Here is a 27,567-nt window from a genome sequence, read left to right on the forward strand (position 1 = left end):
GAACACAGCCTGAAAAATTATAAGACTGACCCTGTTTTCAGAAGTTATTTGAATTGTTGTGTATTATATCAACTTTTATATAAAACAAATCATGTTTCTTTAAAATGTAGCAACTGAAGTCTTGCAAAAAGACATTTGCTTAAAATGGTCTTGAGACGCATACATGTCATTCTTTAATTTTATTTGCTTGCATAGGTAAGAATTTAAATAGTTTATTTTTGATCAGACCATTTTCATGAAGGAAACGAAATGTGTGTTTTTTATCGTAAGGAATACTATCAGTTTTTCCTCTATCTTTCAGGAAACTCTCAAGCGATGGCTCAGCTAGTAATGGAAAGTCTTATGCCACGATTTCGTACTGTGTTTTCTGAGGAACAACTGCAGCGTTTAGAAGCCGAGTATCTCACATCGCCATATATTTCAAATGAACGTTATGAGGAACTGGCTCAAGAATTAAAGCTGGATTCGATGCGCGTCAGAAACTGGTTCAATCGACGTCGTAGAAAAGACAAAAAGTGAAAATAATATACATTGTTTGAAGAGATTAGAGATGGAATCTAATCGTAACTGTGGCCGTTTTGTACCTGACCGTTAATCATAGCACCCTATACTTTGTTTTATTTACTTACCATACTCAGTTACTTACAGGAGATTTCAGCTAACAAAAATATAATTTTTGAAGATCTAAGCCAACTAAAATATAATTTTGGAGATCTAAGCTGTTACATTGGGGATATTTATGTTAGATCAAATTCAATATTTGAGTCAAATCTGCAAAAGACTTTGGAACTTCAGTTTGTGTTTGGTTTTCAAGGACTTTTAAGAATAACTGTAGAAATAGTTATACTCTGAGTATACTGGCTGTAGGTCATTGCTTGGAATATTGATAAGGATGTTAGTTAAGGTTATTGTGAATTAAATACATTCATTTTCTTGGTCAAAATAATATGCCTCTAATATATATCATACTTTCTTAGTTAATTTGATACCCTGACTGCCGTGTTGGGATTAAGCTTGCATGGAGCCCCTGGATGAAAATGTCACTGGGACCCCTTGCATCAACAGTGAAAAGGGCATATTCTGATTATTGTCTGGCACACCCACACACATGCAATTTTTGTAGATCAGTATGATAGATGGAAAGATTTAGTTGGAATCATTATATATAATATAATAAATTACATATTTATTTATGGTACACAAATTTGGGTCCCTTTTAATATTAGAGCCCTTGGCTTCAACTCAGTCCCCCCCCCCACCCTTTATTCGGGCCTGATGACTACTAAATAATTTTAAAAGGTTACTTTTACACACATTAAACCCAAGGGTTGGGGCTCGGATGGCTGTATGGTTAGCGCATGGGCGTTGCATCATAAGGTCTGTCATTGAGTCAACCGGCGTGGTTTCGATCCCCCGGTTGTACGTGACAGGGAGTAGGGTCGCCTATCCAAACTCGTGGGTTTTCTCCTGGTCCTCCGGTTTCCTCCCACCGCTAAAGAAATGAAATGAAATCATATGTTAGTCCCAAAAAGACCTAGTTTGTGTCGAGTGGATGTAAACCATATTTCTCTCTCATTAAATCCAAGAACTATAAATTGTGTAAATCAGTGCCTGACCGGTGGCCCGTCGGCCCACCTGTCAGGTCATTAACCAAGGCCCAAACAAGTACGCGCCTAAGGCGCGCAAACATTTCCGGGGGGGGGGGGGGGCCAGGAAAATTTTGAAAATTAACAACCGCAAACCCATTTTCCAAGCATTTCAGACCAAAGCAGAAGAAGGCAAATTTTTGATTTCCTGATACAGTAAGATAACAGAATGACCTAAGAGCACTATCATATGTATTTGAGAATTCTCTTGAGTGTCAAAAACAAAAAAACCTTTTATTCTCCGTGATGAAAATAATGCAAATTATAATATACATACAGTACACGTATTTGACAGTTATGTTGACGCACATCACAGACTATAGCGAGAATCTTCGAACTCACAGAAGTAAACGAATATCATCATAAGCTCCTGAACCTCACGAGCTTATGATATTTGTTTATTTCTGTGATGATAACTCATAATTAATTGTTCTCTAAAGAAGTAACAAATTATTTCTTTAGCTTCAAGGATAGCCAAAGTAATTCAGGTCTTTTTCTTTTTTCTTTATAGGCTTAGGCCCACTTTTTTTAATGAGATTAGGCCCACCTGTCACTGACAGGTGGACAGGTGGGCCCAGTCCGGCACTGGTGTAAATGTAGACTATGTAATGAAAACAATGTATAATTTAAGTATTTTTTAAAGATGCATTATGTAAGATTTAGATAAAGAGCTGACAGTTCTCGATATAATAATTTAAAAATAGATAATGAAAAGGGAATATATTGAAAATTCAAAGTTATGACTGAGATATCACTGCTACCTTGTTACAAAGTCTTGATTATCCTTTTTAAATTAAAAATGGTATTCATGTTTCAATCCATCCAAAATCACAACCATCCAATGATGTAGAGAGTTGATTATGGGCTTGTCATGTGAATAAATATCTTATAATTTATATAACATTTGAAGTCAAAAGAAAGACATTCAATAAGTAGATTTAGCTCTTACATAATGCATAAACTTTACAGAAAAGCTTAGTTCATTTTGGAGAGAAACTACCAGTTGTAATCTATTCTTAAGAACATAATATGTATGGGGGCACAGTTCCTGGAGGAAGTTTGTTTCTGTGTTAGTCTTTCTTTAAACTGACATTGGACCCCAATTCAGAAGATAACCAACCAGAAGCACTTTACCATAGTTAGTATAGAAATCGTTTATGAGCTGATAAGGAGAGAAACTATCAGAGAGAGAGAGAGAAATTGGGGTTTAACGTCCACTCGACACAAACTAGGTCATTTCAGGACTAACATATGGTTTAATTTTATTTCAATAATTCGCTTGCGCGTAGGGGTCTTTAGCAGTGGGAGGAAACCGGAGGACCCGGAAAAAACCCACTAGGTTGGACAGGCGACCCTACTCCTTGTCACGTACAACCAGGGATTCGAAACCACGCCAGTCGACTCAATGACAGACTTTATGATACAGCGCACGCACGCTAACCATTCAGCCATCCAACCCCCCCAGAAACTATCAGTTGTAATCTAGTCTTAAGAACATAATATGTATGGGGGCACAGTTCCTGGAGAAAATTTGTTTCTGTGTTAGTCTTCCATTAAGCTGACATTGGACCCCAATTCAGAAGATAACCAACCAGAAACACTTTACCGTAGTTTAGTAGCAATGGTTAATGAGCTGATAATGCTTATCAGTATTGCTTCAGGAATATGTACACTGTATGTTCACAAATATTATTTCATACTATTCATAGCCAATATATTTGTTTTCATTGTTGATTCCCATTGCTTCAGGAATATGTATGTTAAGCTGCACAAATATCACTATGTTCTTTTCACTGTTTTTTTTTTGTTGTTTTTTTTTTCATATAATCCATATATTTCACAGACAGTAATGTGAAAAGATGTTTATATTTGTTTTCATTGTTCATGATGTTATGTTGATTAATGGTTAATAAATTGTGAAATGATTAGATCTTCCGAGTTAAACATTTAGCTACTTTTTACACCCCACATCCATCTGTATGCGTGTGTTTCACAAAAGGGACCATTGTATTAAAATGAGTTTGTATGTCTGTTTGTTTGTCACACTTTTGTGGGCATAACAATTCTGCTTGTAATTGAGCTAGAATGTTCAAACTTGGATGTAGTTGGGTTTTAGTGAATGTCTTGACCAAGTTCGATTATGAGCATTTTCTGCTTATGCTAAGCAGAGAAAAACAATTTCGTTCATCCAGACTCTGGGGAACGACAACTCTACCACTCATTGAAGTATATCTATAATGTTTAAACTTGGTGTATAGTTTTATTGAGTCAATGGGTGTGTATGTTCCATGGTGTAGCAACCTATGTTGCTTTTTTTTGCCTTTTAATAGTTTTAGTATAGGTATTGTTGATATAAAGATATATTTACTTAACAGCAGAGATCTTTAACACATAACCCTATATTCTAAACAATATCCAAACTGCCAGGAAAAAACTATTTGATCGGGACAATCTTTTTTGAGATAAAAGTTCATTATTTACGAAAATAATGAGTAGAAAACACCCCCGATGATTTATTGGTGAACTGAAGGGACTGAATATACTTGAGGTCAGCCGGTATTAAATGTAGTCTTGACTTAGAGCCGGATAGGAAATATGGTGATATATTTTATTGTGTATTTTCAGCATATGATAGTACGGCACCCAGGCATAGAACAGCGTTTTCACTACATCAGTTAGCTGTATTGGAAGAGGAGTTCCAGTCCTGTAAATATGTAGATCGCAGTCGATCTGAAGAATTATCAGAACAACTTGATATACCTAAACCCACCATTTTCATCTGGTTTCAAAATAGACGGAGAAAATATAGAAAAGAGATCGAATGTGGAGAGACTGGATAAATGCTCCATGTTGCCCAATACAATATATTCTAACACGAAAGAAAAATAAATTAATAAATTCACTTTGTCGCGGTAACTGCATTTGACAATACTTTTATTGAATCATCATAACCTTTAGTCCTCATATTGTCTTAAATTAACGAGCCCACCCCAGCACACTGTCAAAATTTAATAGGCACACCCACACTCACACACTAACCAATTAGCGCACATATTCATCATGCTGTCCAAAAATCAGTTGACACTAATAAGATTCGCAGCGTTATCACTTTATTGTTGTTTTTTTTTGTAAAAACTGCCATCATGAAGTAGTTGCGTGAAGCCCTGTGTCTGTCTGTCTGTCTTTACGTCCGTCCGTCACACTTTTTGGGACACAATAACTCTCCTTCTAATTGACCTAGAATGTTCAAACTTGGTGTAGGTGTTTATTAGGTCAATGCCTTGATGGAGTTCGAAGATGAGCATTTTCGGCTTAGGGTAAGCAGAGATAAGCAATTTGATTGGTTGATGCTTTGGGACACGATAACTTTAGTTCTAATTAAGTGAGAGAGATGAAACTTGGTGTATAGTTTCATTACATCAATACCTTGACTAAGTTCGATAATGAGCATTTTCTGCTCAGGGTAAGCAGAGTGATAAGCAATTTGATTGGCCGAGACTTTGGAACATAATAACCCTCCTTCTAATTGAGCTAGAATGTTCAAACTTGGTGTAGGTGTTTATTAGATCAATGCCTTGATGGAGTGTGAAGATGAGCATTTTCTGCTTAGGATAAGCAAAGATAAGCAATTTGATTGGTTGATGCTTTGGGACACGATAACTTTAGTTCCAATTAAGTGAGAGTGATGAAACTTGGTGTATAGTTTTATTACATCAATACCTTAACTAAGTTCGATGATGAGCATTTTTTGCTAAGGGTAAGCAGAGCGATAAGCAATTTGATTGGCAGAGACTTTGGAACACAATAACCCTCCTTCTAATTGAGCTAGAATGTTCAAACTTGGTGTAGGTGTTTATTAGGTCAATGCCTTGATGGAGTGTGAAGATAAGCATTTTCTGTTTAGGGTAAGCAAAGATAAGCAATTTGATTGGTTGATGCTTTGGGACACGATAACTTTAGTTCCAATTAAGTGAGAGTGATGAAACTTGGTGTATAGTTTCATTACATCGATACCTTGACTAAGTTCGATGATGAGCATTTTCTGCTCAGGGTAAGCAGAGCGATAAGTAATTTGATTGGCCGAGACTTTGGAACACAATAACCCTCTTTCTCATTGAGCTAGAATGTTCAAACTTGGTGTAGGGGTTTATGAGGTCAATGCCTTGATGGAGTGCGAAGATCAGCATTTTCTGCTTAGGGTAAGCCGAGATAAGCAATTTGATTGGTTGATGCTTTGGAACACGATAACTTTAGTTCTAATTAAGTGAGAGTGATGAAACTTGGTGTATAGTTTCATTACATCAGTACCTTGACTAAGTTCGATGATGAGAATTTTCTGCTTAGGCTAACGAGCAATAAGCATTTTGATTGGTCAAACTCTTCTTCTAATTGAGGTAGAATGTTTAAACTTGATGTAGATGTTCGTCTTGACAGAGTTCAACAACTCTTCTTTTAATTGAGGTAGAATGTTTAAACTTGATGTAGATGTTCGTCTTGACTGAGTTCAATGATTAACATATCGAGCTAAAGCTACATGTAAGCAGAGATAAGCAATTTCCTGCTTTGGGCAAGATAACTTTGATTCTGTCTGATAGAGAGTGATGAAACTTAGTGTATAGTTGATAATCAGTTTGATTGCTTGATACTTTGGAAAAAAATAGATGTGCGATTAATTAATATGTGTCATCTATTTATTTGGGGATTTCAGCGGGGGACATCAGCCTCACTGTTGGCTTGTTCACACTAATAAGATTCGCAGCGTTATCACTTTATTGTTGCTTTTTTGTAAAAAAAATGCCATCATGAAATAGTTGCGTGAAGCCCTGGTTGTATATAAATAGCAATTGTATTTATATAATTTGTGTCTGTTAATAAAGTATATTTTTAAAATAAATATTATTTACGGGGTATTTGCCGGCACTTTAATATGAACAGTATGCCATCCACAGTTGAATAATTATCTCACGTCGCCATATATTTCAAATGAACGTTATGAGGAACTGGCTCAAGAATTAAAGCTGGATTCGATGCGCGTCAGAAACTGGTTCAAGTATCCATCCACATATGGGATGGATATGTGGATAATATGAGGAGGCGCTAGAGGCTAAAGTTTACATTAATACACATGGTTTAAGTTCATGAGGCGAAGAATCCTATTGATTTTCAATTTCCGATAATTACTGCCAGAGTTATGACCCTTGATCACTTCAAAATATCTTGTGGATGCCCTAAAAGCTAAAGATAATATCCGATTTATGCACAGTGTTTGAGGTCATGAGACGTAGAATCTTATTGATTTTCAACGATTTCTGATAATTACTGCCAAAGTTATGGCCCATGATCACTTTGATAAAATCTTGTCACTGTCTAGAGGCTAAAGTTATCATCCGATTGACTTCAGATTGATACACCTAGTTTAAGGTATTGAGACGAACAAGTATATTGATTTTCAATGAATTTTAATAACTTGAACAGCTAAATCCATGATATTAAATGTTTCGTATACTAAACGTTAGCATGGGGCAGAACGTCATAAAAACCAAACAAATTCTAATGATTTTCTGATAATTACTTAATGAGTTGTTACTCTTAATCGGATTTTAGTGTATTATAAATGTTTCATTACCGAAAAAAGTAAAAATATATGCGACAACTCTTGTTGACTGGCCGGTCAATTTAGCTCCTGTGGGCGTATGTTTCGTTGCCTGCCAACCTAACTTTTTATTTTTCTTCAGAGACTGGAGCGAGCGAACAAAGGTACAGTCTTTTCTTGAGCAATCATTTTTGGGGACCTAGCTAAAACTGTGACTTCTTCTATATCCCCCCCCCCATTCCATTTCGTTTCTTCTATAATAATGTTGTGATCATACGAAGGCCCATTAGTGCCAAACAAAAAAAATATATTAATCCGTTTGAACGAATTAGTATCTCGTTTGAACGAATTAATTATCTCGTTTGAACGAATTAATTATCTCGTTTGAACGAATTAGTATCTCGTTTGAATGAATTAATTATCTCGTTTGAACGAATTAATATTTCGATTGTACAGAAGCATGGAAGGGACATGCAGAAATTGTGCCTGGCAACCTAACTTATTTGTATGTTTTTGAATCGCAATATTCCACTTCAAAATAGAGTTTGATTATTTGTGATGAGAAGAATTACGGTGAAACTTAGAAGGTAGAGGCCAAAAGACCGCCCGAAAGGAATCACCAGAATCGTTGCCATACATACATACTCTTTCTTTACCAAGTAAATATGATATGGAATATTATTGTAAAACGCGTTGCAGGGTATGTTTAAATGAAGATTTCCACTTATGTTTGTGTGATAAGTAGTAGGACGTTGAACCCCATTTTATTTTATTTCATGTTTGAGATTTCAGTTTTTGTTGGAGACCCCTTTCTAATCCGTGTCTGTAGCTCTCCACTTGAAAAAAAGAGAAGCGCTTCGAGCTCCAGCTGGTCGGTCACCCCTGGTTTGCGGCGTATATAGCCTTTTCAACCTCGTGGGTTTACTACCGGTCCTCCGGTTTCTCCCCACAGAAAATACCCCTGTGCGCTATCTCCGCGATATCACCATTGGTGGAAGTGGATGTAAAACATTATTAGAAGAAGGAGACCAGATAGTACACTGACATCCAGAAAGAAACTATATCACCATTGGTGGAAGTGGATGTTAAAAGTTAATAGAAGAAGCAGACCAGATGTATACGTATACTAACGTCCAAAATGAAACTATATCAAGAAAATCATTATTTGGATAAATACGGGTCTAGATAAACCAAAGTATCTGACTTGAATTCGGTTCTTGTTTTAGTATATCATTTCAACTTTTGTTTTTTTAAAGTCTTGGTATAATTTTCTTCTCTACTGGACGTTAGTATAGTGATGGAAATGGTGGAAGGGCCTTTTGGCATTCAACTCCCAGCCTCCCGCAAAGCTGATTCTATTCGATCAATGACCGACGCCCAATTCGATTATAGCTCCTGTCCTCAAAAAACGATTCACAATACGATGTTTCATGGGAGGTGTCTAGCGGTGATAAGAGAAGCAATTCTGTTCTTTTTTTGATTTGGGTAAAAGTAAAAACGCCCAGTGGCCAGTATGATTAAACATTATGTGTTGATTTTTTTTTGTGGAGTGAAAAAGTATGCCATCGTTGGATAAAAATAATAAGTTTATTGCAGTAATATAGGTCAAAAATACCAAAAGTTACAAGTTTGAATCAACTAGAAAATAATAAAGATATGTACAATTATATTTTAATTGAATATTGTACTATCAATTGTCTTTACATACCACCAAAACAATTTCATGTTTTATTACCTTAATAAAACTCGTAAATTATTACTATATATGGTATTCTAAAGCTAGATAATCTTATCCACATATTCCAAGCGGATACTTAATATTTACAACATCTATATGTATTTATACAAAACTTCCATATTATTTCTAATAGTAAGATAGTAGTATGCTACAAGAAAACTATCAAAACATGTGAATGGATGTATACAGTCCGGGGTATGCTATGCGACAGGATTCGCTTAATTTGTAACACTAACAATAACAAAAAAACTACATTGAAAGGGGTAATGCAGATATAACGTAATATAAAACAACTGGTTTTCATGCATGGTACGCCCACAATTTACAAGAGATGGACAGAGAACAAGCTAAAAAAAACCCAACAATTTTTCATACAATCAAGGGCCATAGATAGGCCTAATCAAGGAAGTTACGGTTCGATAGGCGCAAGTATCAAAAGGAACTCATATATTTTAAGTTTCATCAAAATCTGCTAAAAAGTGTGACCTCTAGAAGGTCCACAAGCTAAAATTGCGATTTTTTTGTACAGCCAGGGACTATAATCCACGAAGTTACGGTCTGATAACAGCGTATATCGACAGGAACGGAGATCTTTGTGATATAATCATATATATTAAGTTTCACCAAAATTGGATAAAAATTGTGACATTTAGAGGATCCACAACCTTGGTATTACATACTTTTACACTATTTGCTTACGAGGAGCGACCGTTTTGTCTGACAGTTCACCAAGTTCGAACTCAACTGTCATTAGGATGTAACGGTGATATATTTAAATGACTTTGAAAATCGGATAGAAATTGTGACCTCTAGACGGTCCACAACCTAAAATCGTGATTGTTTCGTACAATCAGATTCCATAATTCAGGACGCTACAGTCCGATATGGTTGAATATCGAAATGAACCGAGATCTTTAGGTTATAAACATACATTAAAGTTTCATCAAAATCGGTTAAAAATTGTGACATCAAGAGTGTCTACAAGCTAAAAACGTGATTTTTCGTACAATCAGGGGCCATAATCCATGAAGTTAAAGTCAGATACATGCCAATATCGAAATGAATCGAGATCTTTAGAAGATAAACTATATTTCATGTTTCCATAAAATGTGACCTGTAATGTCCACAAACAAAATGTGAATGGACGGACATACGGATGGACAGGACCGATGACAGTATACGTCCACATGAAAATGTGGGCGTATAAAACAAAGTATACTGTCTCTATGCCATATCGTAATTGAACTGGATGTGAGCAGAATACAATAGCATAATAGAATACAATGATACTGCATAGGGCAGGGCGACATTTCGACTCTGATATTGTTTAGTTTCCTCTGGCACAAGCTGTGTCATCATCCTTGTAAACACCATCTATATAAAAGATGTAATATAAACAATTTACATATTTGAATATGTTTTCAATATATTTTAGTCTTATTAAAATACAGATCTAAATTTCGTTTCGTTTTTTGTATACCATCTTGTGCCGCCACCCGAAATAAATCTGGCCTGATTACGAGGGGAGTAACGTCAGGGCTCATGTTGGATAACTTTGACTGAATGGCGTAAACTATTTACATTTAATTCTTGTTTTGTCTGGTTCTAAACTCCTCAATAAATGTATCCCGTAATTCAGCGTACAACGTATCTAAAGCTCAACTAAACAAGCATTTCATTGGCTAATCTCTTACATAAACCTGAACGCGGTTTGCTTTGAACTGCAAAACCCAAAACAAGATAGGATCTGTGTTTTAATCAGATTGAATATTATCCAATTGTAAAACAGCGCCACTGTCCCCCTGGATCTAAATCTCAGGTATTATTAGACATTCAGTTCCGTTATATAAATGAAAATTCTGAGGATGAATATTATTTCGATTCTGCCACAAAACCGGTGCCCTCTATATGACGTAAAGATCAAAAACGTTACCCTAACAAACAAGAGTAGTAAACAAGGTTTACCTAAATACATGTATAACATTACAAGACCACGAAATTCGCGGAATGTCCCAAGAAAAAAAGTTTTAATCCGTTCCTTTGGAATACAGGTTATTCTTGCCGATAATATTTTACTGGTTATTGTTACCTTTATTTGTTTGTAAGTTTTCATATTTCAAACTTCCTTGGTGAGAAACGTTTGGCTGATTTTCATATAACTTACTGGTGGAGGGCTGTACATTGTCTTGGTTGCTATTTGACGGTTGAATTCCAGCTTCGCTAATTCCCAATTCCTCGTAAGTGGGGGTTTCATCTCGACACCATCATAACCTGGTGCTTCATCTGAAAAATACACCATACCTGGGTTACTTGCGATTTAAAATATTTTTTTTTATTGTCCCCCGCCTTTCGAAAGCAGGGGACTATTAAAATAGGTTCGTCCGTCTGTCTGTCCGTCACACTTTTTGGAACACAATAACTCTCCTTCTATTTGACCTAGAATGTTCAAACTTGGTGTAGGTGTTTATTAGGTCAATGCCTTGATGGAGTTCGAAGATGAGCATTTTCTGCTTAGGGTAAGCAGAGGTAAGCAATTTGATTGGTTGATGCATTGGGACACGATATCTTTAGTTCTAATTAAGTGAGAGTGATGAAACTTGGTGTATAGTTTCATTACATCAATACCTTGACTAAGTTCGATACTGAGCATTTTCTGCTCAGGGTAAGCAGAGCGATAAGCAATTTGATAGGCCGAGACTTTGAAACTCAATAACTCTCCTTCTAATTGAGCTAAAATGTTCAAACTTGGTGTAGGTGTTTTTTAGGTCAATGCCTTGATGGAGTTCGAAGATGAGCATTTTCTGCGTAGGGTAAGTAGAGATAAGCAATTTGATTGGTTGATGCTTTGGGACACGATAACTTTAGTTCCAATTAAGTGAGTGATGAAACTTGGTGTATACTTTCATTACATCAATACCTTGACTAAGTTCGATATTGAGCATTTTCTGCTCAGGGTAAGCAGAGCGATAAGCAATTTGATTGGCCGAGACTTTGGAACACAATAACCCTCCTTCTAATTGAGCTAGAATGTTCAAACTTGGTGTAGGTGTTTATGAGGCCAATGCCTTGATAGAGTGCGAAGATGAGCATTTTCTGCTTAGGGTAAGTAGAGATAAGCAATTTGATTGGTTGATGCTTTGGGACACGATAACTTTAGTTTTGATTAAGTGAGAGTGATGAAACTTGGTGTATAGTTTCATTACATCAATACCTTGACTAAGTTCGATGATGAGAACTGTCTGCTTAGGCTAAGGAGCAATAAGCATTTTGATTGGTCATGACTTTGAAACATAACAACTCTGCTTCTAATTGGGGTAGAATGTTTAAACTTGATGTAGATGTTCGTCTTGACGGAGTGCAATGATCAACATATCGAGCTAAAGCTAAGCAGAGATAAGCAATTTCCTTGGTCGATGCTTTGGGACAAGATAACTTTGATGAAACTTAGTGTATAGTTGATAATCAGTTTGATTGCTTGATACTTTTGAAAAAAATAGATGTGCAATTAATTAACATGTGTCATCTATTTATTTGGGGATTTCGGCGGGGGACATCAGCCTCACTGTTGGCTTGTTTAAAACATGGAAGGTGACAGGCACCATTTCAAGACTATAAAGTTTTGATAATCGTTGAAGAGTTTGTCTGCGACAGTACCTTTGTGTCTTTAAATGTTCATGACTTGACCATCTGAATCTAATTTGAATGTTTCCCAAAGGGGGAAAGACTTTGTGGACTATAAATTGGGCCCTATGCGTTATTTATCTTGTTGGTATAGAATAGCTGGTATATCGCCAGTGAATAATACTGCACTTTAGACGAACACTCAAAGAACAACTTTGTTAGAGATGAATATCTAATAAACCAGCATAGTCAGTGAAGGAACCGGAAGAGAGAGACACACACACACTCGAATAAGCGATTCGATAACACAGACATTCAGAACCATTCGACACTACTCGGTACTGGCGTATAATATAGATGCTAGTCAAAACGAGAATATACCTGTGAGTCAAATTGAGATAGAATATACATGTCAGTCAAACCGATATAGATGAGATATACATGTAGTATAGATGAGAGTTAATATACACGTCAATCAGCTCAATATAGCCAATTCATGACCTGTAAAGAATATTCTAAATATAGAATTTGCGTGATAGGAAGATTGTGACATTCTTAATTCTATTTCACATGTTTGCGCAATATTACCGGTAGCGTAGTTTTGATTTTTTTTAACCGACGTAGATAGATGTAAGTAAATTAAACGAATGCTGACCCAGTCAAATAAATTTAAAGGAGCTCAAACCTCTAACTCAATATTTTCCATAAAATTAAAAAAAAAAACGAATCAAAATTCAATATTGGTCCATATAACAATGAATATTGATATTGTTATCTTGCCGTGAAAATATGGGATCGTAATGTCCAATATTTAACACATAATGCAAATGGGCATGTCTATGGTTTTGGGCTCCATTTGTAATGAAAAAAGAACACCAGATCCTACAAGACAATGCGGAAGTAATTGCTGATTCACAATCGACAATAGTATAACGTGTAGAATCGACCAAGCAGGCCTAAATGACAGTCGTTCACGTATTTCATGAAACATAACTGATTGGAAAATATTAATACAAAACTTCAAAATTGGATATATATCACTTTTTATACATTCATATTGCATTTTTTATGTGATTTCTGACCCATTATCGTCTATTTTAAGATTCCGATTAATGGAGCCATACGCCACAATCGGAGTCTTTAAATGGCATATACTTTTTGCGTATTTATATAATATACGATTGTGCCTTGATGTCACATATTTTATACAGTATATATTGATAAATCAGTAGTCAGTTAATTGCATATTTCTTGCATATAACCGGTCAAGCAAAGGTAGTATAAAGAACAATAATTATTAAATTTCTCTCTGCAGATATACATGTGCAATTTGTGGGAAATAATTCTCTTAACATAGTTCCTTTTTTAATGTTCCACAGGATCGGCCTACGCCCCGAGCCGTTTATGGGCGTGCTTGAAATCCTCCATTACCCCCCCCCCCCCCGCAACAAAAACCAACAAAAGCCATTGTTCCGACTGTCCAGAATAGTAAGAAAGAGGTAGTGTAGTATTACGAGAACCAAAAAGAAGGGAATATAAAAAAATGAGGATATGGCAAGGCATATTAAAAAAGGGACAAAAAATGCCAATAGATGTCAGAATCATAAAGGGCGATTTGCTTGACAATTAAGTTGCTCCATTATCGTCGTCAGTTTATATAACATACATTTAATGATCTACTCAGCTAAATTTTGCTTACACGTGACCTGTTAATAATATTCGAAATATAGATGTAAGGTGATCTATGACCCAGTGGTTTAGACGATATAAAGGGGTGAATGTTGCACAACGAGACTAGATTTGAACTGGAACACGTTTTGTTGGATTGTAGTTCAGCTGAACTAGTTGGATTGTAGATGATTTTAGAAGACCCTTTGGCGGGGACACGATCAGCTCTAGTCGTTTAATAGATTTAGGTTACCCACCTCATCTCGACATCATATATTTTATTGGCCTACCTGATTGATTTTGTTTTATACAAAGAGTTCAACAAACTGTAATTCAACATGACTGAGTGGACGAGCAAGGAGGTTTGTAGTATTTGTTTAAGCGATTTTTATCAACCTGCAATAATCGACTGTAAACATTCGTTCTGTTTCAACTGTTTGGAAAATTATGTGAACAAAACCTCCACTAAAGATCAATCCAATGTCCACTGTGTCGTTGTTTTATAGATATCAGTGATGGGGGAGTCCAACGATTTAAACCCAAACCAAGCATTGAGGATAATTCTACAATTAACATTCCACAATGTGATGTACGTTCTGAAGACACATCGCAATATTTTTGTCGAGCATGCGATCAATATTTATGTAAATCCTGTAGAACGACCCATGACAGTTTTACAATTTGTAAAGACCATGTTCTTTGTCGATATGACGAAGCTATGAAGGAAAAAACTTCAGCCACGTCTTCTGAAGATTTTTGTTCGCACCGCGAAAAAGAGACAGTAAACATCTACTGTAAAACTTGTTTACTAGGCGTTTGTTCGAAATGTCTTGCGGTTTATCATAAAGGACACAGCTTTGTAGATTTTATGAAGGCCGAAGTCAGAAACGATATCAGACAAGAATTGAGAACTCTGAATGATGATTTAGAAAAAGAACTTACTAAATTTCAGAAACATTATGATAATATAAATAGTAAATTAACTGATGTCAAAACTTTTACAAAAACCGAATGTGACAAAGTAGACGCACAGGTTGAAAACATCTGCTCGGAATTACATAAGATTGGAGAAATTATAAAACAGGAAATTCAGAAAAATAGTGGCGAGGATGAATCCTAACAAGCCAACAGTGAGGCTGATGTCCCCCGCCGAAATAGGAAAATAATTAGAGGACACATATAAATTTATCACAAATAAGCGGAACGGACAGACAGACAAACAGACAGACGGACGAACCCATTTTAATAGTTCCCTGCTTTCTTCGAAAGGCGGGGGACAATCAAAGTAGGAGAGTTATTGTTTTCCAAAGTCTCGACCAATCAAATTGCGTATCGCTCTGCTTACCCTGAGCAGAAAATGCTCATTATCAAACTTAGTCAAGGTATTACTGTAATGAAACTATACACCAAGTTTCATCAATCTCACTTAATTAGAACTAAAGTTATCGTGTCCCAAAGCATCAACCAATCAAATTGCTTATCTCTGCTTACCCTAAGCGGAAAATGCTCATCTTCGAACTCCATCAAGGCATTGACCTAATCAACACATACACCAAGTTTGAACATTCTAGCTCAATTAGGAAGAGAGTTATCGTGCCCCAAAGTATCAACCAATCAAATTGCTTATCTCTGCTTACCCTAAGCGGAAAATGCTCATCTTCGAACTCCATCAAGGCATTGACCTAATAAACACATACACCAAGTTTGAACATTCTAGCTCAATTAAAAGTTATCGTGTCCAAAAGCATCAACCAATCAAATTGCTTATCTCTGCTTACCCTAAGCGGAAAATGCTCATCTTCGAACTCCATCAAGGCATTGACCTAATCAACACATACACCAAGTTTGAACATTCTAGCCCAATTAGGAAGAGAGTTATCGTGTCCCAAAGCATCAACCAATCAAATTGCTTATCTCTGCTTACCCTAAGCGGAAAATGCTCATCTTCGAACTCCATCAAGGCATTGACCTAATAAACGCATACACCAAGTTTGAACATTCTAGCTCAATTAGGAAGAGAGTTATTATGTCCCAAAAAGTGTGACGGACAGACAGACGGACGGACGGACGGACGGACAGACGGACAGACAGACGGACGAACCCATTTTAATAGTCCCCTGCTTTCTTCGAAAGGCGGGGGACAATTAGAGAAAATGATGGAGGACATTCAAAAACTAATAGAAGATTTAAAAGCTAGTGTTGAATATTCCGGGAATGTGTTAGAAAATTCGTCCATTGTTCAAGTTTTACAAATATTACCTAAAGTTCGACAGGAGAGGGACGAAAGTTGTCGTAGAAAATTGAAACTACCTGATGTAGAATATTCACCATTTCAAGAAGCAGAGATAGATAAAACTGTTTTAACCAATCAACTCGGTAAAATATGTTATCAAAATATGTTCGAAGATATCATTAGGGTGAAAGAGATGCCAGGGGTTGGTTATTGGCACGCTCTTAAACCCCATGTACTTCCCGGTTTTAAATGGAGTATCGGTTTATACAGGAACTCTACATCATCACCAATAGCAGTACATGTTGGATTAAAATTGAAGGCTGTAGAGGATAAAAGTATTAAATCATGTTGTGTTAACGTCACATATAAACTTATAAATACAACAGACGATAGCCAATCTGTGGTCGAACAATGCAGTGGTTATCTTAACGTCGGTTATTCTATTGGTTGGTCAGACTGTGACAGAAAACTCATTGCTTGGGAGAAACTCATTGATCCTGCCAGTGGATTTCTATATGGATGTGACAAATTTAGAATCCAAGTGACAATAAATGACATACATAATATTAAAAGAGGTGACTAACCAGGTTACTGTTATTCTGATTAACAAACAATAACTAAACTTATTATGACGGAACTAGTTTTAAACAAGCCAGCAATGAGTCTGGTGTCTTGCACCCCCCTCCCCTACCCCTCGACTCGCTGCCATCTCAAAACAGATGATGAACACTGATTATCTTGTATCTGGTGCCCATAATGTGTTTTATGTTGTAAGGGACATAACTTTATTTCTCTTTAACTTCATACCATTGTATTGAGTTAACCAACCATGTGTAATATGTAGGGGAAGTCTAATATGTACTTATTTTATATTTAATGTCAAGCATCAATTTATATACAATAATTTGCATTGTATCTGACTTGTATATATTATGTCAACAATAAATATATATGTAAAAAAATATTCATTTTATCCAGTCTTCATTAGTCCGGTCGGGGCAGAACAGTTGGACATTTTAAAAACCCTATTTCATTTCATTTTATCGTAAGGCATTAAATCAAATAAAATCTGCTAAAACTGCCTCGTGTAATTCGCTTACCGTTAAACCCTGCAACTGGAAAATTGAAATTTTAATCGAGAATTTCGACCTGTAAAAACTAGTGACCATAATTTACAATATAGCATCTATGGGTCAATAAACCCCAATACCATCCATGCATTTTGTGACATTACTAAAAGTTATAGTCTAAAATTATCTCACTGCCGCAGTTAGATGTTTCACAACAAAGGGTGGTCTATGAGCAGCGAGATGCCCAAGGTTGAGACAACGTCAAGTTTGGCGCGAGGTCTGGGGATTCCCAGAGAATATTTATAAAATCGGAAGCTCTGAGAGAAATGGAGTAAGGACAAAACGGTCACATAGCTTTGCACGTTTGTTTTTTCGACGTAATTTCGATGAATACAGGAGAATAAAAAGATAACTTGGTAAGACTGGGGCATAACTCAAAAGTTAAAATGGGGGCTTATATATATGGAAATTTCACGCACGACAACAAGTAAACAAAACACTATAATGGGCGTTTAATGGTCAAGAACGAAACAGTGAGTTATATATTTATAGTGCACAATGTCTTGCTCAAGGACATCAAACAACTTTAAATACAGACACCATCAATAAAATCGACACGCGAGTCCAATATTTCTCATCTATATTTTAATCCAAACTAACCTGCAACAAGTTTCTTTTTTCTTCTTACAACAAGGACAACAACAACTGCAATTACGATTACGACTACCAATGCGGCTACTACGCCAGATATTAGTATCCAATCTGTGGATTAGGCAGCAAGACGAACTTCTTTATTTTCACCTTAATAAACAATGTTTTAAAAGTTTCAACCAAAATTTGTAAGCCTTCTGTATTCCTCAAACTAAGGTGATTAAAATAAATAAATAAATAAATAAATAAAAGAGGTAGAATCCAATCATCAATCGCCACATTCTAAACCGATCACGAAGTAGAACATGTATTGTATTATTTGAACCTTCCTTGCAGGCAAGTACGATAGTAAAGCACGTGAGTAAATGGCTATAACAATGATAATTTTCAGAAACCCTGCGTTGACGTTAAAGGACAATATTGGTGTCAGCCATTATTACAAATGTGATAGAACTGGTTAAACACATTCCAAATATAATTTTAACACAGAGATCATTGCTTCGGTAGATGAGTAATGAACATTTGAAGAAACGGGAAGTGACGCATAAAATGACGTACACGAGTTATCCTTCTATATACAGTTGTAACTGACTGAAGTAACGAGCGATAAAAGACACATAGTCGAATTTCATTTCACTGATAATTCCGTTGAAGACAAAAAGTTGATATATGAGACTGTGGGATAACTGACAAGTAATAAAAAGAATTGTGTTTAATCAGTTCTTTCACATATGTAATAATGGCTGACACCAATATTGTCCTTGAACTGTGTTTTTACTGCCCCCACCACCACCCCACACACACTTCGGCAGCTTGTTATTTATACCCAGATTCCCTTAATTAGACTGTAATAACAAGCGTTTTAAGAAAAATGGTAACCTTTTTGATATGTTTATCATTTCAGCTATTATCTATTGTATAATCTTTTTACCTGAACAGTTTTCTTCATCAGAAAAATCTCCACAATCATTGACAGTATTACAGGTAAAACGGTCTGGAATACATGCCCCTGTAGAACACGTGAACTCTGACGATGTACATGTTCTGGGCGCCGCTGAAATAACTGAATATGCAAGTGTAATCTTTAAATGGCATTTAGCGATTGGGAAACACATTAACAGAACAAAACTTTTAGTAAATCACAAGTTTACTAAATGTGATTGTGCTTGATAACGATCAGAGGATACTTGTCGAAACGTGGTGCTTTTAAAATAAAACTGTAAATATATGCTGTCTGTTCAGTTAATTCTTTGTTTTTCTTACTTCAGGATTGCTGTTCTGGTTGCCATATAAGATGACGGAAGCGTATCTTGATAAGCAATTTCCATCCATAAGAATATTAACAGCAAATAATTGTTCTACGCCAATATCCAGAATAAGGGGGGTAGGGGTATTTACTGGTATCAATAGAGTGTTTGCTTTGCAAACTATTGACTTGGGTTGTGGTTTCTTGAGGAAACGGAATAATTTTAATAGATTCGGTCAATTCTTCGAAGGATTTGCAACTGGACAGATCTTTAACTGCCACAAATGCATTTTTCTTAATGTCTTCTTACGAGAATGTTCTGGGTACAGTTTCTGTCTTTACATCTGAATTTAGTATGTAAATGGTAACTGGATTCCAACTATCAACATACTCTTTATTTTTGCACTTATAAAAATAACCATCCCGAATGCTTGACAAAAGTAGCTTAGATTTCTAGTTAATAATTTACTAAGGGATACCCCTTTATACTATGAAATGTTTTGGTTTCTGGTATTGAACTGTGGCGACGTCGTTCAATTGATTCTGCTGCCACATAGAAATTGTTTTTGAGTAAATGAGTGCATCTTCTCTTATCCCCAGTACCTGGTAATATTTCTGTTTGCCTCCAGGAAGTTAAACATATCTTTAGCATTTTGAACTAAAACCTCCCCGTTAACAACAGAACTCTTCCCAGACCGATTAATGGCGGCTGCAAAGCCATCACAAGGGCCCTTTCAATAGGTTACCAAAAAACACCTCTCTACAGGAAAGCCATATCTGTAAAGGGTTCTTTGGATTTGTATTGATTAGCACAACAATCAGAAAACTGGATTTGGAGAACTATAAATGCTGATTGACAAGTGCAGTGAACTTGTGTACCGCACTTGCATCATGACGAAGACTTGGTGAAATGAATACAAGTTCCTCTTGCCCAATTTCTGGACAATTATGACACTTTGAGTAGGATAATATGGGATGTATAGTCATCTTCTCATGTCCCCAATGGGCCGACCAGATCTCCTCTTGAGATTCACGGTGGTATTTTTCCTCAAAATCCAAAACAAGGATACATCAACCTTCTGGCGTATTTCTTGTTGGATTAGAAAACTGCTGCCTTTGTCAAAATGCTGTAATTAAATGTTTTAACAATTCTTTGAGTGACGATTCACAAATTTCATCAACTAATTTGCTCATTGAACCTGATCTTTCCTGTAACACTTTTCGTTTACTAGATGAATTTGTGGATGTCTCAACGACTCACACTTTCCATGAACAAAGTTCACTTTTGTTATCAACAACTGATTGAAGAGACTCTTGCAATAGATAAAACACCGCAATTTCTGCACTCTGGATTTAAACATGTAGATAATGAATAGTCGACTCGTATTTACATAGACACAGTTGTGTAGTTTTTTTTAACGTTTAAGAGAATTTGCATGCAATACTTTGTTTATTGCTTCAATTTTAAGGTCACAATTCGCTCATTTTTCACATAAACAGTGATTTAATTTTACTTTGGTGCGTGTCAGAAGATTTCATGGTCTAATATTCTTAAATTTAGAGATACTTTTCTTTGGGTTGTGTTTTACATATTTTGTATGTAAACGTTTAATTGATCTATGCAGAATACCCTTTTGAGTATGTTGTTTAACACTTTTCTGGTGGGAAGGGTTTCCGAATTCTGTACATAAAATTGCTTTGTGGAATTTTCTTCTTGTTGTTTGTGTACTGTGTTTTCTTGTCAACTTGGAAAATGTTTTTATTAAGGCATGACTGGTTCCATTCTTCAACAAATCTCATTAACCCTCTCCTTATTTCAACCGATTTTTTTTTTATCTGTTTTCATTTTCAACCTTTTCATTTCTTGAAACACGTTTCGCCCCATAGAGTATTCTTCTTTTCCACCTGGTTTGCAACCATCGTCGTATTCTTCATGATCGTTGTATTGTTTTATAAGCTTACCATCATCTGATGAGTTTTCTTTCCTGTCGATATTGTTACCTGGAGAGACTCGAAGTTTATATTGTCGTCTTTTTTGTTCATTGTCGCGCCTTTTTTCTTGTGGATATTTCCTTCTTCGATATTCTTGCTTCCCCATTTCTCCATCCGCCAATATGACGAATTGGAAAGTGTGTTACCCACTTTTAAAATCTGTTTCCTGTTCGACAGGTATGATCGGAACCAATCCACGAATCTGATGCCCACAATTTGCAATTTCTTTCCTGATACTTCATAGTCGAGCGTGTAAATGTATCATGGCTGTAAAATTTCGTTTAACATTTTGATCCTTTAAGAGGCCTAACAAATTAATTAAGCACATACATGTAGCCTCTGTTTTAAGTTGTACATATATTGATTTCTCTTAAAGACAATACTAATTATGCTTACAGGCCTATAGTTGCTTATTATCTTGTGTTTCCATATATCGGTAAGAAATCAAAATTGCGAACATTTGAAACGGAAATACAAATGACACGAACTGTCTATATGTAACATACAAATTTTTATTTTTTAGCCCAATTGCCATGTTTTCCCCACAAAAATCGCAATATAAGGTCCCAAAGATTTTGTTAATTAACTTACTAATGATTTGTCATATTATATAAAATGTTATAAAATATCAAGCTTCAAAGAGCTAGAATTAATTAATTGACTGGGAACGCTCGGGGTCCTTTCTTTTCGTATATCTTTTTGACGGGAATGTGGGAAAGAATGACACAATCGTTATATTTATCTCTGATATCGGCAATTATCTTAGCTTGACCCGATTGATATGCAATCATTTCTGGAAACCGGTGTAAGTCTGACGAAGCCGAATCGGGTGAGTAAGGTGGATGGTCAATGTTACGTGTTTGATCTGTAGTCGAGATGTTTGGCACCCATCTTGCATAAACTTTTGTCATTTCTAACTTATGAGAGATGCCTACAACACTGCCATCAACATGTCATGGACCCGGGTAATATTTTCTTGAATGGTTTCTGTTGATGGACGTCAAGGCTCTCACTGTCATGCTAATTCAGTTGCGGGTACTTGGGTAGGTTCACAAGATGGTCTGTTACGAAGACAATAATAAAACTACATTTGTAGTTTTTATGTCTATGTTTTATTCCATGATTGTAATTTTTGGTGGCAAAAGTTTGTTTCAACCCAATTTATATATCCTTTTCAGACTTAGAAATTTTTAGCCTGTCCTTGTATCAAGTAACCGAAGATTAGAAAAGTGCAGGTTAGTAGTTTGCTTCAGTGTTTTACATTTTTCACTCTCACGAGCTAATGTGCTATACTTTATGCTAAGATCACGTCCATCTGCACACAGTTACACACAGGTTACAGTAGAATTACCTTTAACAGGCGATGATTGTTTTTCTAAGGTAATTTCAAACAATCATACATTTTATGTTGCTTGGAAGCCTATTGCGCCCATGTTATAATCGCAGTCGAGGGCTACAATGCGCGAACGCGAGGACTGTCAAGGGCAAGAAAGCGTGGCGGCGAGGGAGTGAGTGTGAGAATCGCTCCCCGAAAACACGAGATTAATTTCACCTCGACTTCTCGTTTTCTTCCCTTTGGTAATCTTCGCATACGTACACTCTTGCCTTTGATTACTCGACCTCGGTTTCTAGTCTAGGAAGTTCATTTCGTGCGCATGTGACTGACTACCATCAACAGCACAATTTACCCAAATCAACACAAAACTACCCAAATCCCAAATAATGTACTATAATTCCAACCCAAATCACATTAGTTATCAAGATAATATGTCGTTCCCGGTGATGTTCGTTTTTGTTATTAGAAACGATAGTTTTTTTTAGACTAAAACAAACTTTTGGGGAATAGCCCAGGTTTATTTAAACGACAGCATAGATCATCAAGCAATCTACTTTTCTCCTCCAATGAAGGAATGCATACGTCATGAGTAGTAGAGAGGGTAGTCTGGAGCAATTTTGGAATTCCAGACATTCCAAAGGTCTGACGTCACACATTCCTAAGGTCTGACGTCAGAGCATTCCACAGGTGTTCTATTTATAGGTTGAATATGGTTATTGTTGACTGAACAATGAGGTTATGAATAATAAAAAAAGGTATGCAGGTGTTATATTCTTTGATCGTGTTTGACTTTTGTAACGAGGGTATGGGGTCCACGAATTGTTTATTGGAGGGTAGGGGGGTGGGGGAAGATATTTCGCTTTATAGGCAGGTGTGTAGAGGTTACATTGAGTTCACGCCAAGTGTAGCTATACCTGTATTAAGGGACAATGACCTCCGCCATTAAGCTTGACAGGTGATTTTGTCGATTTTGTTCTAAGCCAATAGTTTTAATCTACATATTTGTGACAGGGTGTAGTTAAATTTTGGTTTTAAGTTTCGAAAATCTAGGTATAAAAGGGGGTTGATTACACGTTCAAATGTAGAATTGTTTTATGAAGTTGAAAACAAGAGATTAACATCATGAGTATCGACCTGTATCGAAAGGATATTGGAAATGATTATTTGGTTGTAAAATGTATTTGGCAAGAAGATGTGTGTTATCACATCAGACTGTATGGTTACGGTTTTAAGAGTGATAGATATCCAACACCCAATGGTATCATGTTTTTCGAGCGGCAATGGCAGGCATTGATGAACACTGCCTCAGAGATAGATGAGTATTTACAAAAAAACATTGTAAAGAAATCAGTGCCTATTGGTAATGACGTGTACGTAACGATCGACAACAAATACCCTGGAGTCAACATTCGTAAATTTTGGTGGTGTGAAGAGGAACGAATGCCAAAACCTACCCGAAAGGGTGTTCATTTAAACGTGAAACAATGGGAGGCATTGAAAGTTAGCTTCAAAGAGTTGTGTGAAAATAATTTTACGGGTGAGGAATCACCCCTAGGTGTAGTAGGCTTAGCAAAGGCGGAGACTTGTGTATAATTTCTGTCCAACGTATTTTTTATTGGGCGGTCTGTGCGAACCAATAATATAACGAGTTGTATATATATATATAAATAGATGCCTAACTATTGAGTTATCATACGAAACAACATGGCTTCACCCAAGATATCAGATGTTTCAGTCGGTTTGACATTGAGTTTAGGGGACAATGATAATACAACCCCTGAAATATTACTGAAGGCTGGTTATTTAGGGTTGAAGCGTAAAATGGTTTTTAAGATGACATTAAAAGAATGGAGTCGGGTTGTTGATCGTTTCAAAAGATATTTATCCTGTACAAAACCTACCAAATTTGCCATCAACAGTGAGTTAAGCTGTGAACTGGGAACCGCCCGCCAAATGGTTCTGGAGAGAAAAAATGGTAGACAATTGGTGATACCCGAAAAAACCTTTTCCGACCTAACAGGCGTGTCTCGAGTTACAAGATCGTTCAAGCGCGGCCGTTATCATGTGTATGGTTGTTCGCCTGCCAAGTCGGGTCTCGGGGTAAAGGATTGGAGTTTGTTAAAATCTGGACAGGCGTGGCACAATACTCCAGAGGATTGTGTTTCTGCAGCAAACAATGAAGGATGGGACCAGCCTGATTGCTACAGCACGGAAGTACGCGTAGAAGGGGTCTACGCCGAAAATCAACTCATTTTCCACGAGGATCTTGTAGATGCGGAGGAACACGTTACACACCTCGTACCGTGCACCATGTGCTCAAAACCTATGCATGTCAATGACGATCATTACTGTCCTGCCGAAAATATACGTACGTTAGTTGTGCAAATATTGGGAGACATGATCAACACGGAGATTTCAAAAAGTGTAACCGGTTGCTGTGAAGGTTGTCTCAACGGTCGTGGAGGGCAGCTTGAACATACATGCCTGGGGATCGACTATTGGTTCGATGAAATCAACTTTGTGGACTTGTACTTCGAATCCTGTTTTCTAGAGTTGAACAAAGATCGTTTTTTACAGATAGCACGATTCGTCCCAGAGATTCGCGATCAGAGCGAAGAGTTGTTTCTACACGCAACGTTGTATTGGAAACCTCAAATCCTAGAATGTGTTCACACGTTGACTAAATAACTTTTTTTTTTTTTTTTTTTTTTATGATTATAATTTTCATTTTCTATATGTATTACATTTGTACTTTGATATAATAAAAGATTAAACATTTTTAAATGGAATTAGTTATTTTTACCCCGGCTAACGAAATGGATGTAAGGTTAAAGACCCCATTTACATGTATGATATCAGGGCCCACACAATCGGGTAAGAGTCAATTGGTCAGGCGCTTGATTCTAGAACTACCACAAGTTGTCGATCAACCCATAGATCGTATCGTGTGGTGTTACGGTGTTTGGCAACCTTTGTACGAAGAATTAGCGGGTATCGTAGAATTTGTCGAAGGGTTATCCGCTAGTCTAAACCCCAAGGAAAGAACACTATTGATCATTGATGATTTGATGGACGAGACAACGGACAAAGTATCAAAACTCTTTACCCGCGGAAGTCACCACGAAAATACTTCCGTCATTTATATTGTTCAAAATCTGTTTCATAAAGGTAAACATCACAGGACGATCAGTCTCAATGCCCATTACATGATTATATTTAAGAACCCTCGAGACATGTCTGCTATAACGCAATTAGCCAAGCAGATGTACCCAGGGAAAACTAATTTTGTTCGTGAAAGTTACGAGGACGCTACAAGGAAACCCTATTCGTATTTATTTCTCGATTTGAAGAGTACAACCCCCTGACCTTTTGAGACTTCGGAGTAGTATTTTCCCTAGGGATAACCCCACGGTGTACGTACCAAAGGTATAAAAGCAATTGATTTTCGACTGTACCTACACACAGTTGTCCGAAAATAGATAATGTATGGTCTAGATCGTCACGCCAAGCTATTACAAGCACTCAAGCGGGTCAAACCAAGACAGCGAATACATATTATTAAAAACGCAAGTAAACCAGTCATTGACGCATTGTGTGAGTGTTGTCTTAACATCTTGAAAGGGAGAGTTCGACTCTCGGCATACCACAAGAAACGATTGTCGAAACACAAACGTAGTCTAAGACATTTAGCGGACCGTAAAGTCGCCCTGAAACAGAAGAAAAAAATCCTGCAGAGGGGTGGATTTCTTGGTAGCTTGCTAGCACCTCTGGTAGGGATTCTAGGGAGTGTGGTACCTAAAATATTCGGGTTGTAATGGAATTTACTAAAAAGATGGCTCTAGTACCCGAGAGTTTGCTGGAAAATTTGCAAACACCTAAACCCCAGATATTACAGCCACCCTCTGTGAGAAAAGTTTCTGAATTAGACGTCGAAATACGACGCATCCTCGAGGACCCCGAAATGGATGAAAAATATTATCTAAAATACTTAATCATTCAATATTCCATTATTTTGAAAATAAAAACCACACAAAAAATGTTTAGGAAGCAAATTTCTGAGCGTTAATATCCCGGTGAATAATATTATCTAAAATACTAAATCATTCGAGTTACCGTATATCCCCAAAACCTGTAAGAAATAAATTAATTGTTAATTATCATCCTAGTTTATACATGCAATGTGTTCATTTTAGTGTATTTCATACTTGGTCATTTTTGAGAGTAAATAGCAGTTTTATCAATAATGTTCTCAAATTGCATCAATCACACACCAAACGTCAATTGGGATTAGCTTATCAAACGGGGGAAATTTGTTGCAATAAGAAATACCTATATTCGGACATTGATTTACTATAACATTAATACATCAGCAGTAACTATAAAAAACGTTAAAGGAGCTAAATCGCTAATATTTATGGGACCTAGAAATTGACAGAAATGGGTCGCAACGAATATAATAAGGTAATGTGAATGTATATAAACTGATTTACATTCAATCGTTTCTGTTTTTACCGTAATTTCTAATCAGTTATGTTCGGCGAAATGCGCCAAAGTCTCAATTGAATGACGATCTTTAACGTCTGGTTATTCCAGTCTAAACCGATGGTATTTATTGCGCATGCTCTCCATATAAGAATATAGCATTGACATGACTTGTGGAATATGTCTAGCCTCGGTCTTCGAGTCCCTTGTGCCAAATGGCAAATGTACCAATGGTAAAATGTTTCTTTTGTCTTGAATATTGGATATCAGAAGCTCATCTATTCCTTGTAA

General features: G+C 36.5%; 1 protein-coding gene across 3 annotated transcripts in view; it reads left to right on the plus strand.

The window, feature by feature from the left end:
• The window catches only part of LOC126832462 (homeobox protein Hox-C12a), a 45,261-nt gene extending 40,157 nt beyond the window's left edge, over window positions 1-5,104 (plus strand). The window contains exon 4 of one of the 3 annotated variants that reach the window (XM_050563252.2): window positions 4,272-5,104. In XM_050563252.2, the coding sequence (XP_050419209.1) occupies window positions 4,272-4,486 (215 nt within the window). In that variant the 3' untranslated portion in view covers window positions 4,487-5,104. Of the gene's footprint in view, window positions 1-301; window positions 646-4,271 lie in introns of those variants that run through there. The other 2 variants (XM_050563250.1, XM_050563253.1) reach the window with 2 other exon arrangements.
• The last annotated feature ends 22,463 nt before the right edge of the window (window positions 5,105-27,567 follow it).

The sequence above is a fragment of the Patella vulgata genome, chromosome 9, assembly GCF_932274485.2.
Source record: "Patella vulgata chromosome 9, xgPatVulg1.2, whole genome shotgun sequence".
Classification (NCBI taxonomy): Eukaryota; Metazoa; Mollusca; class Gastropoda; family Patellidae; genus Patella; species Patella vulgata.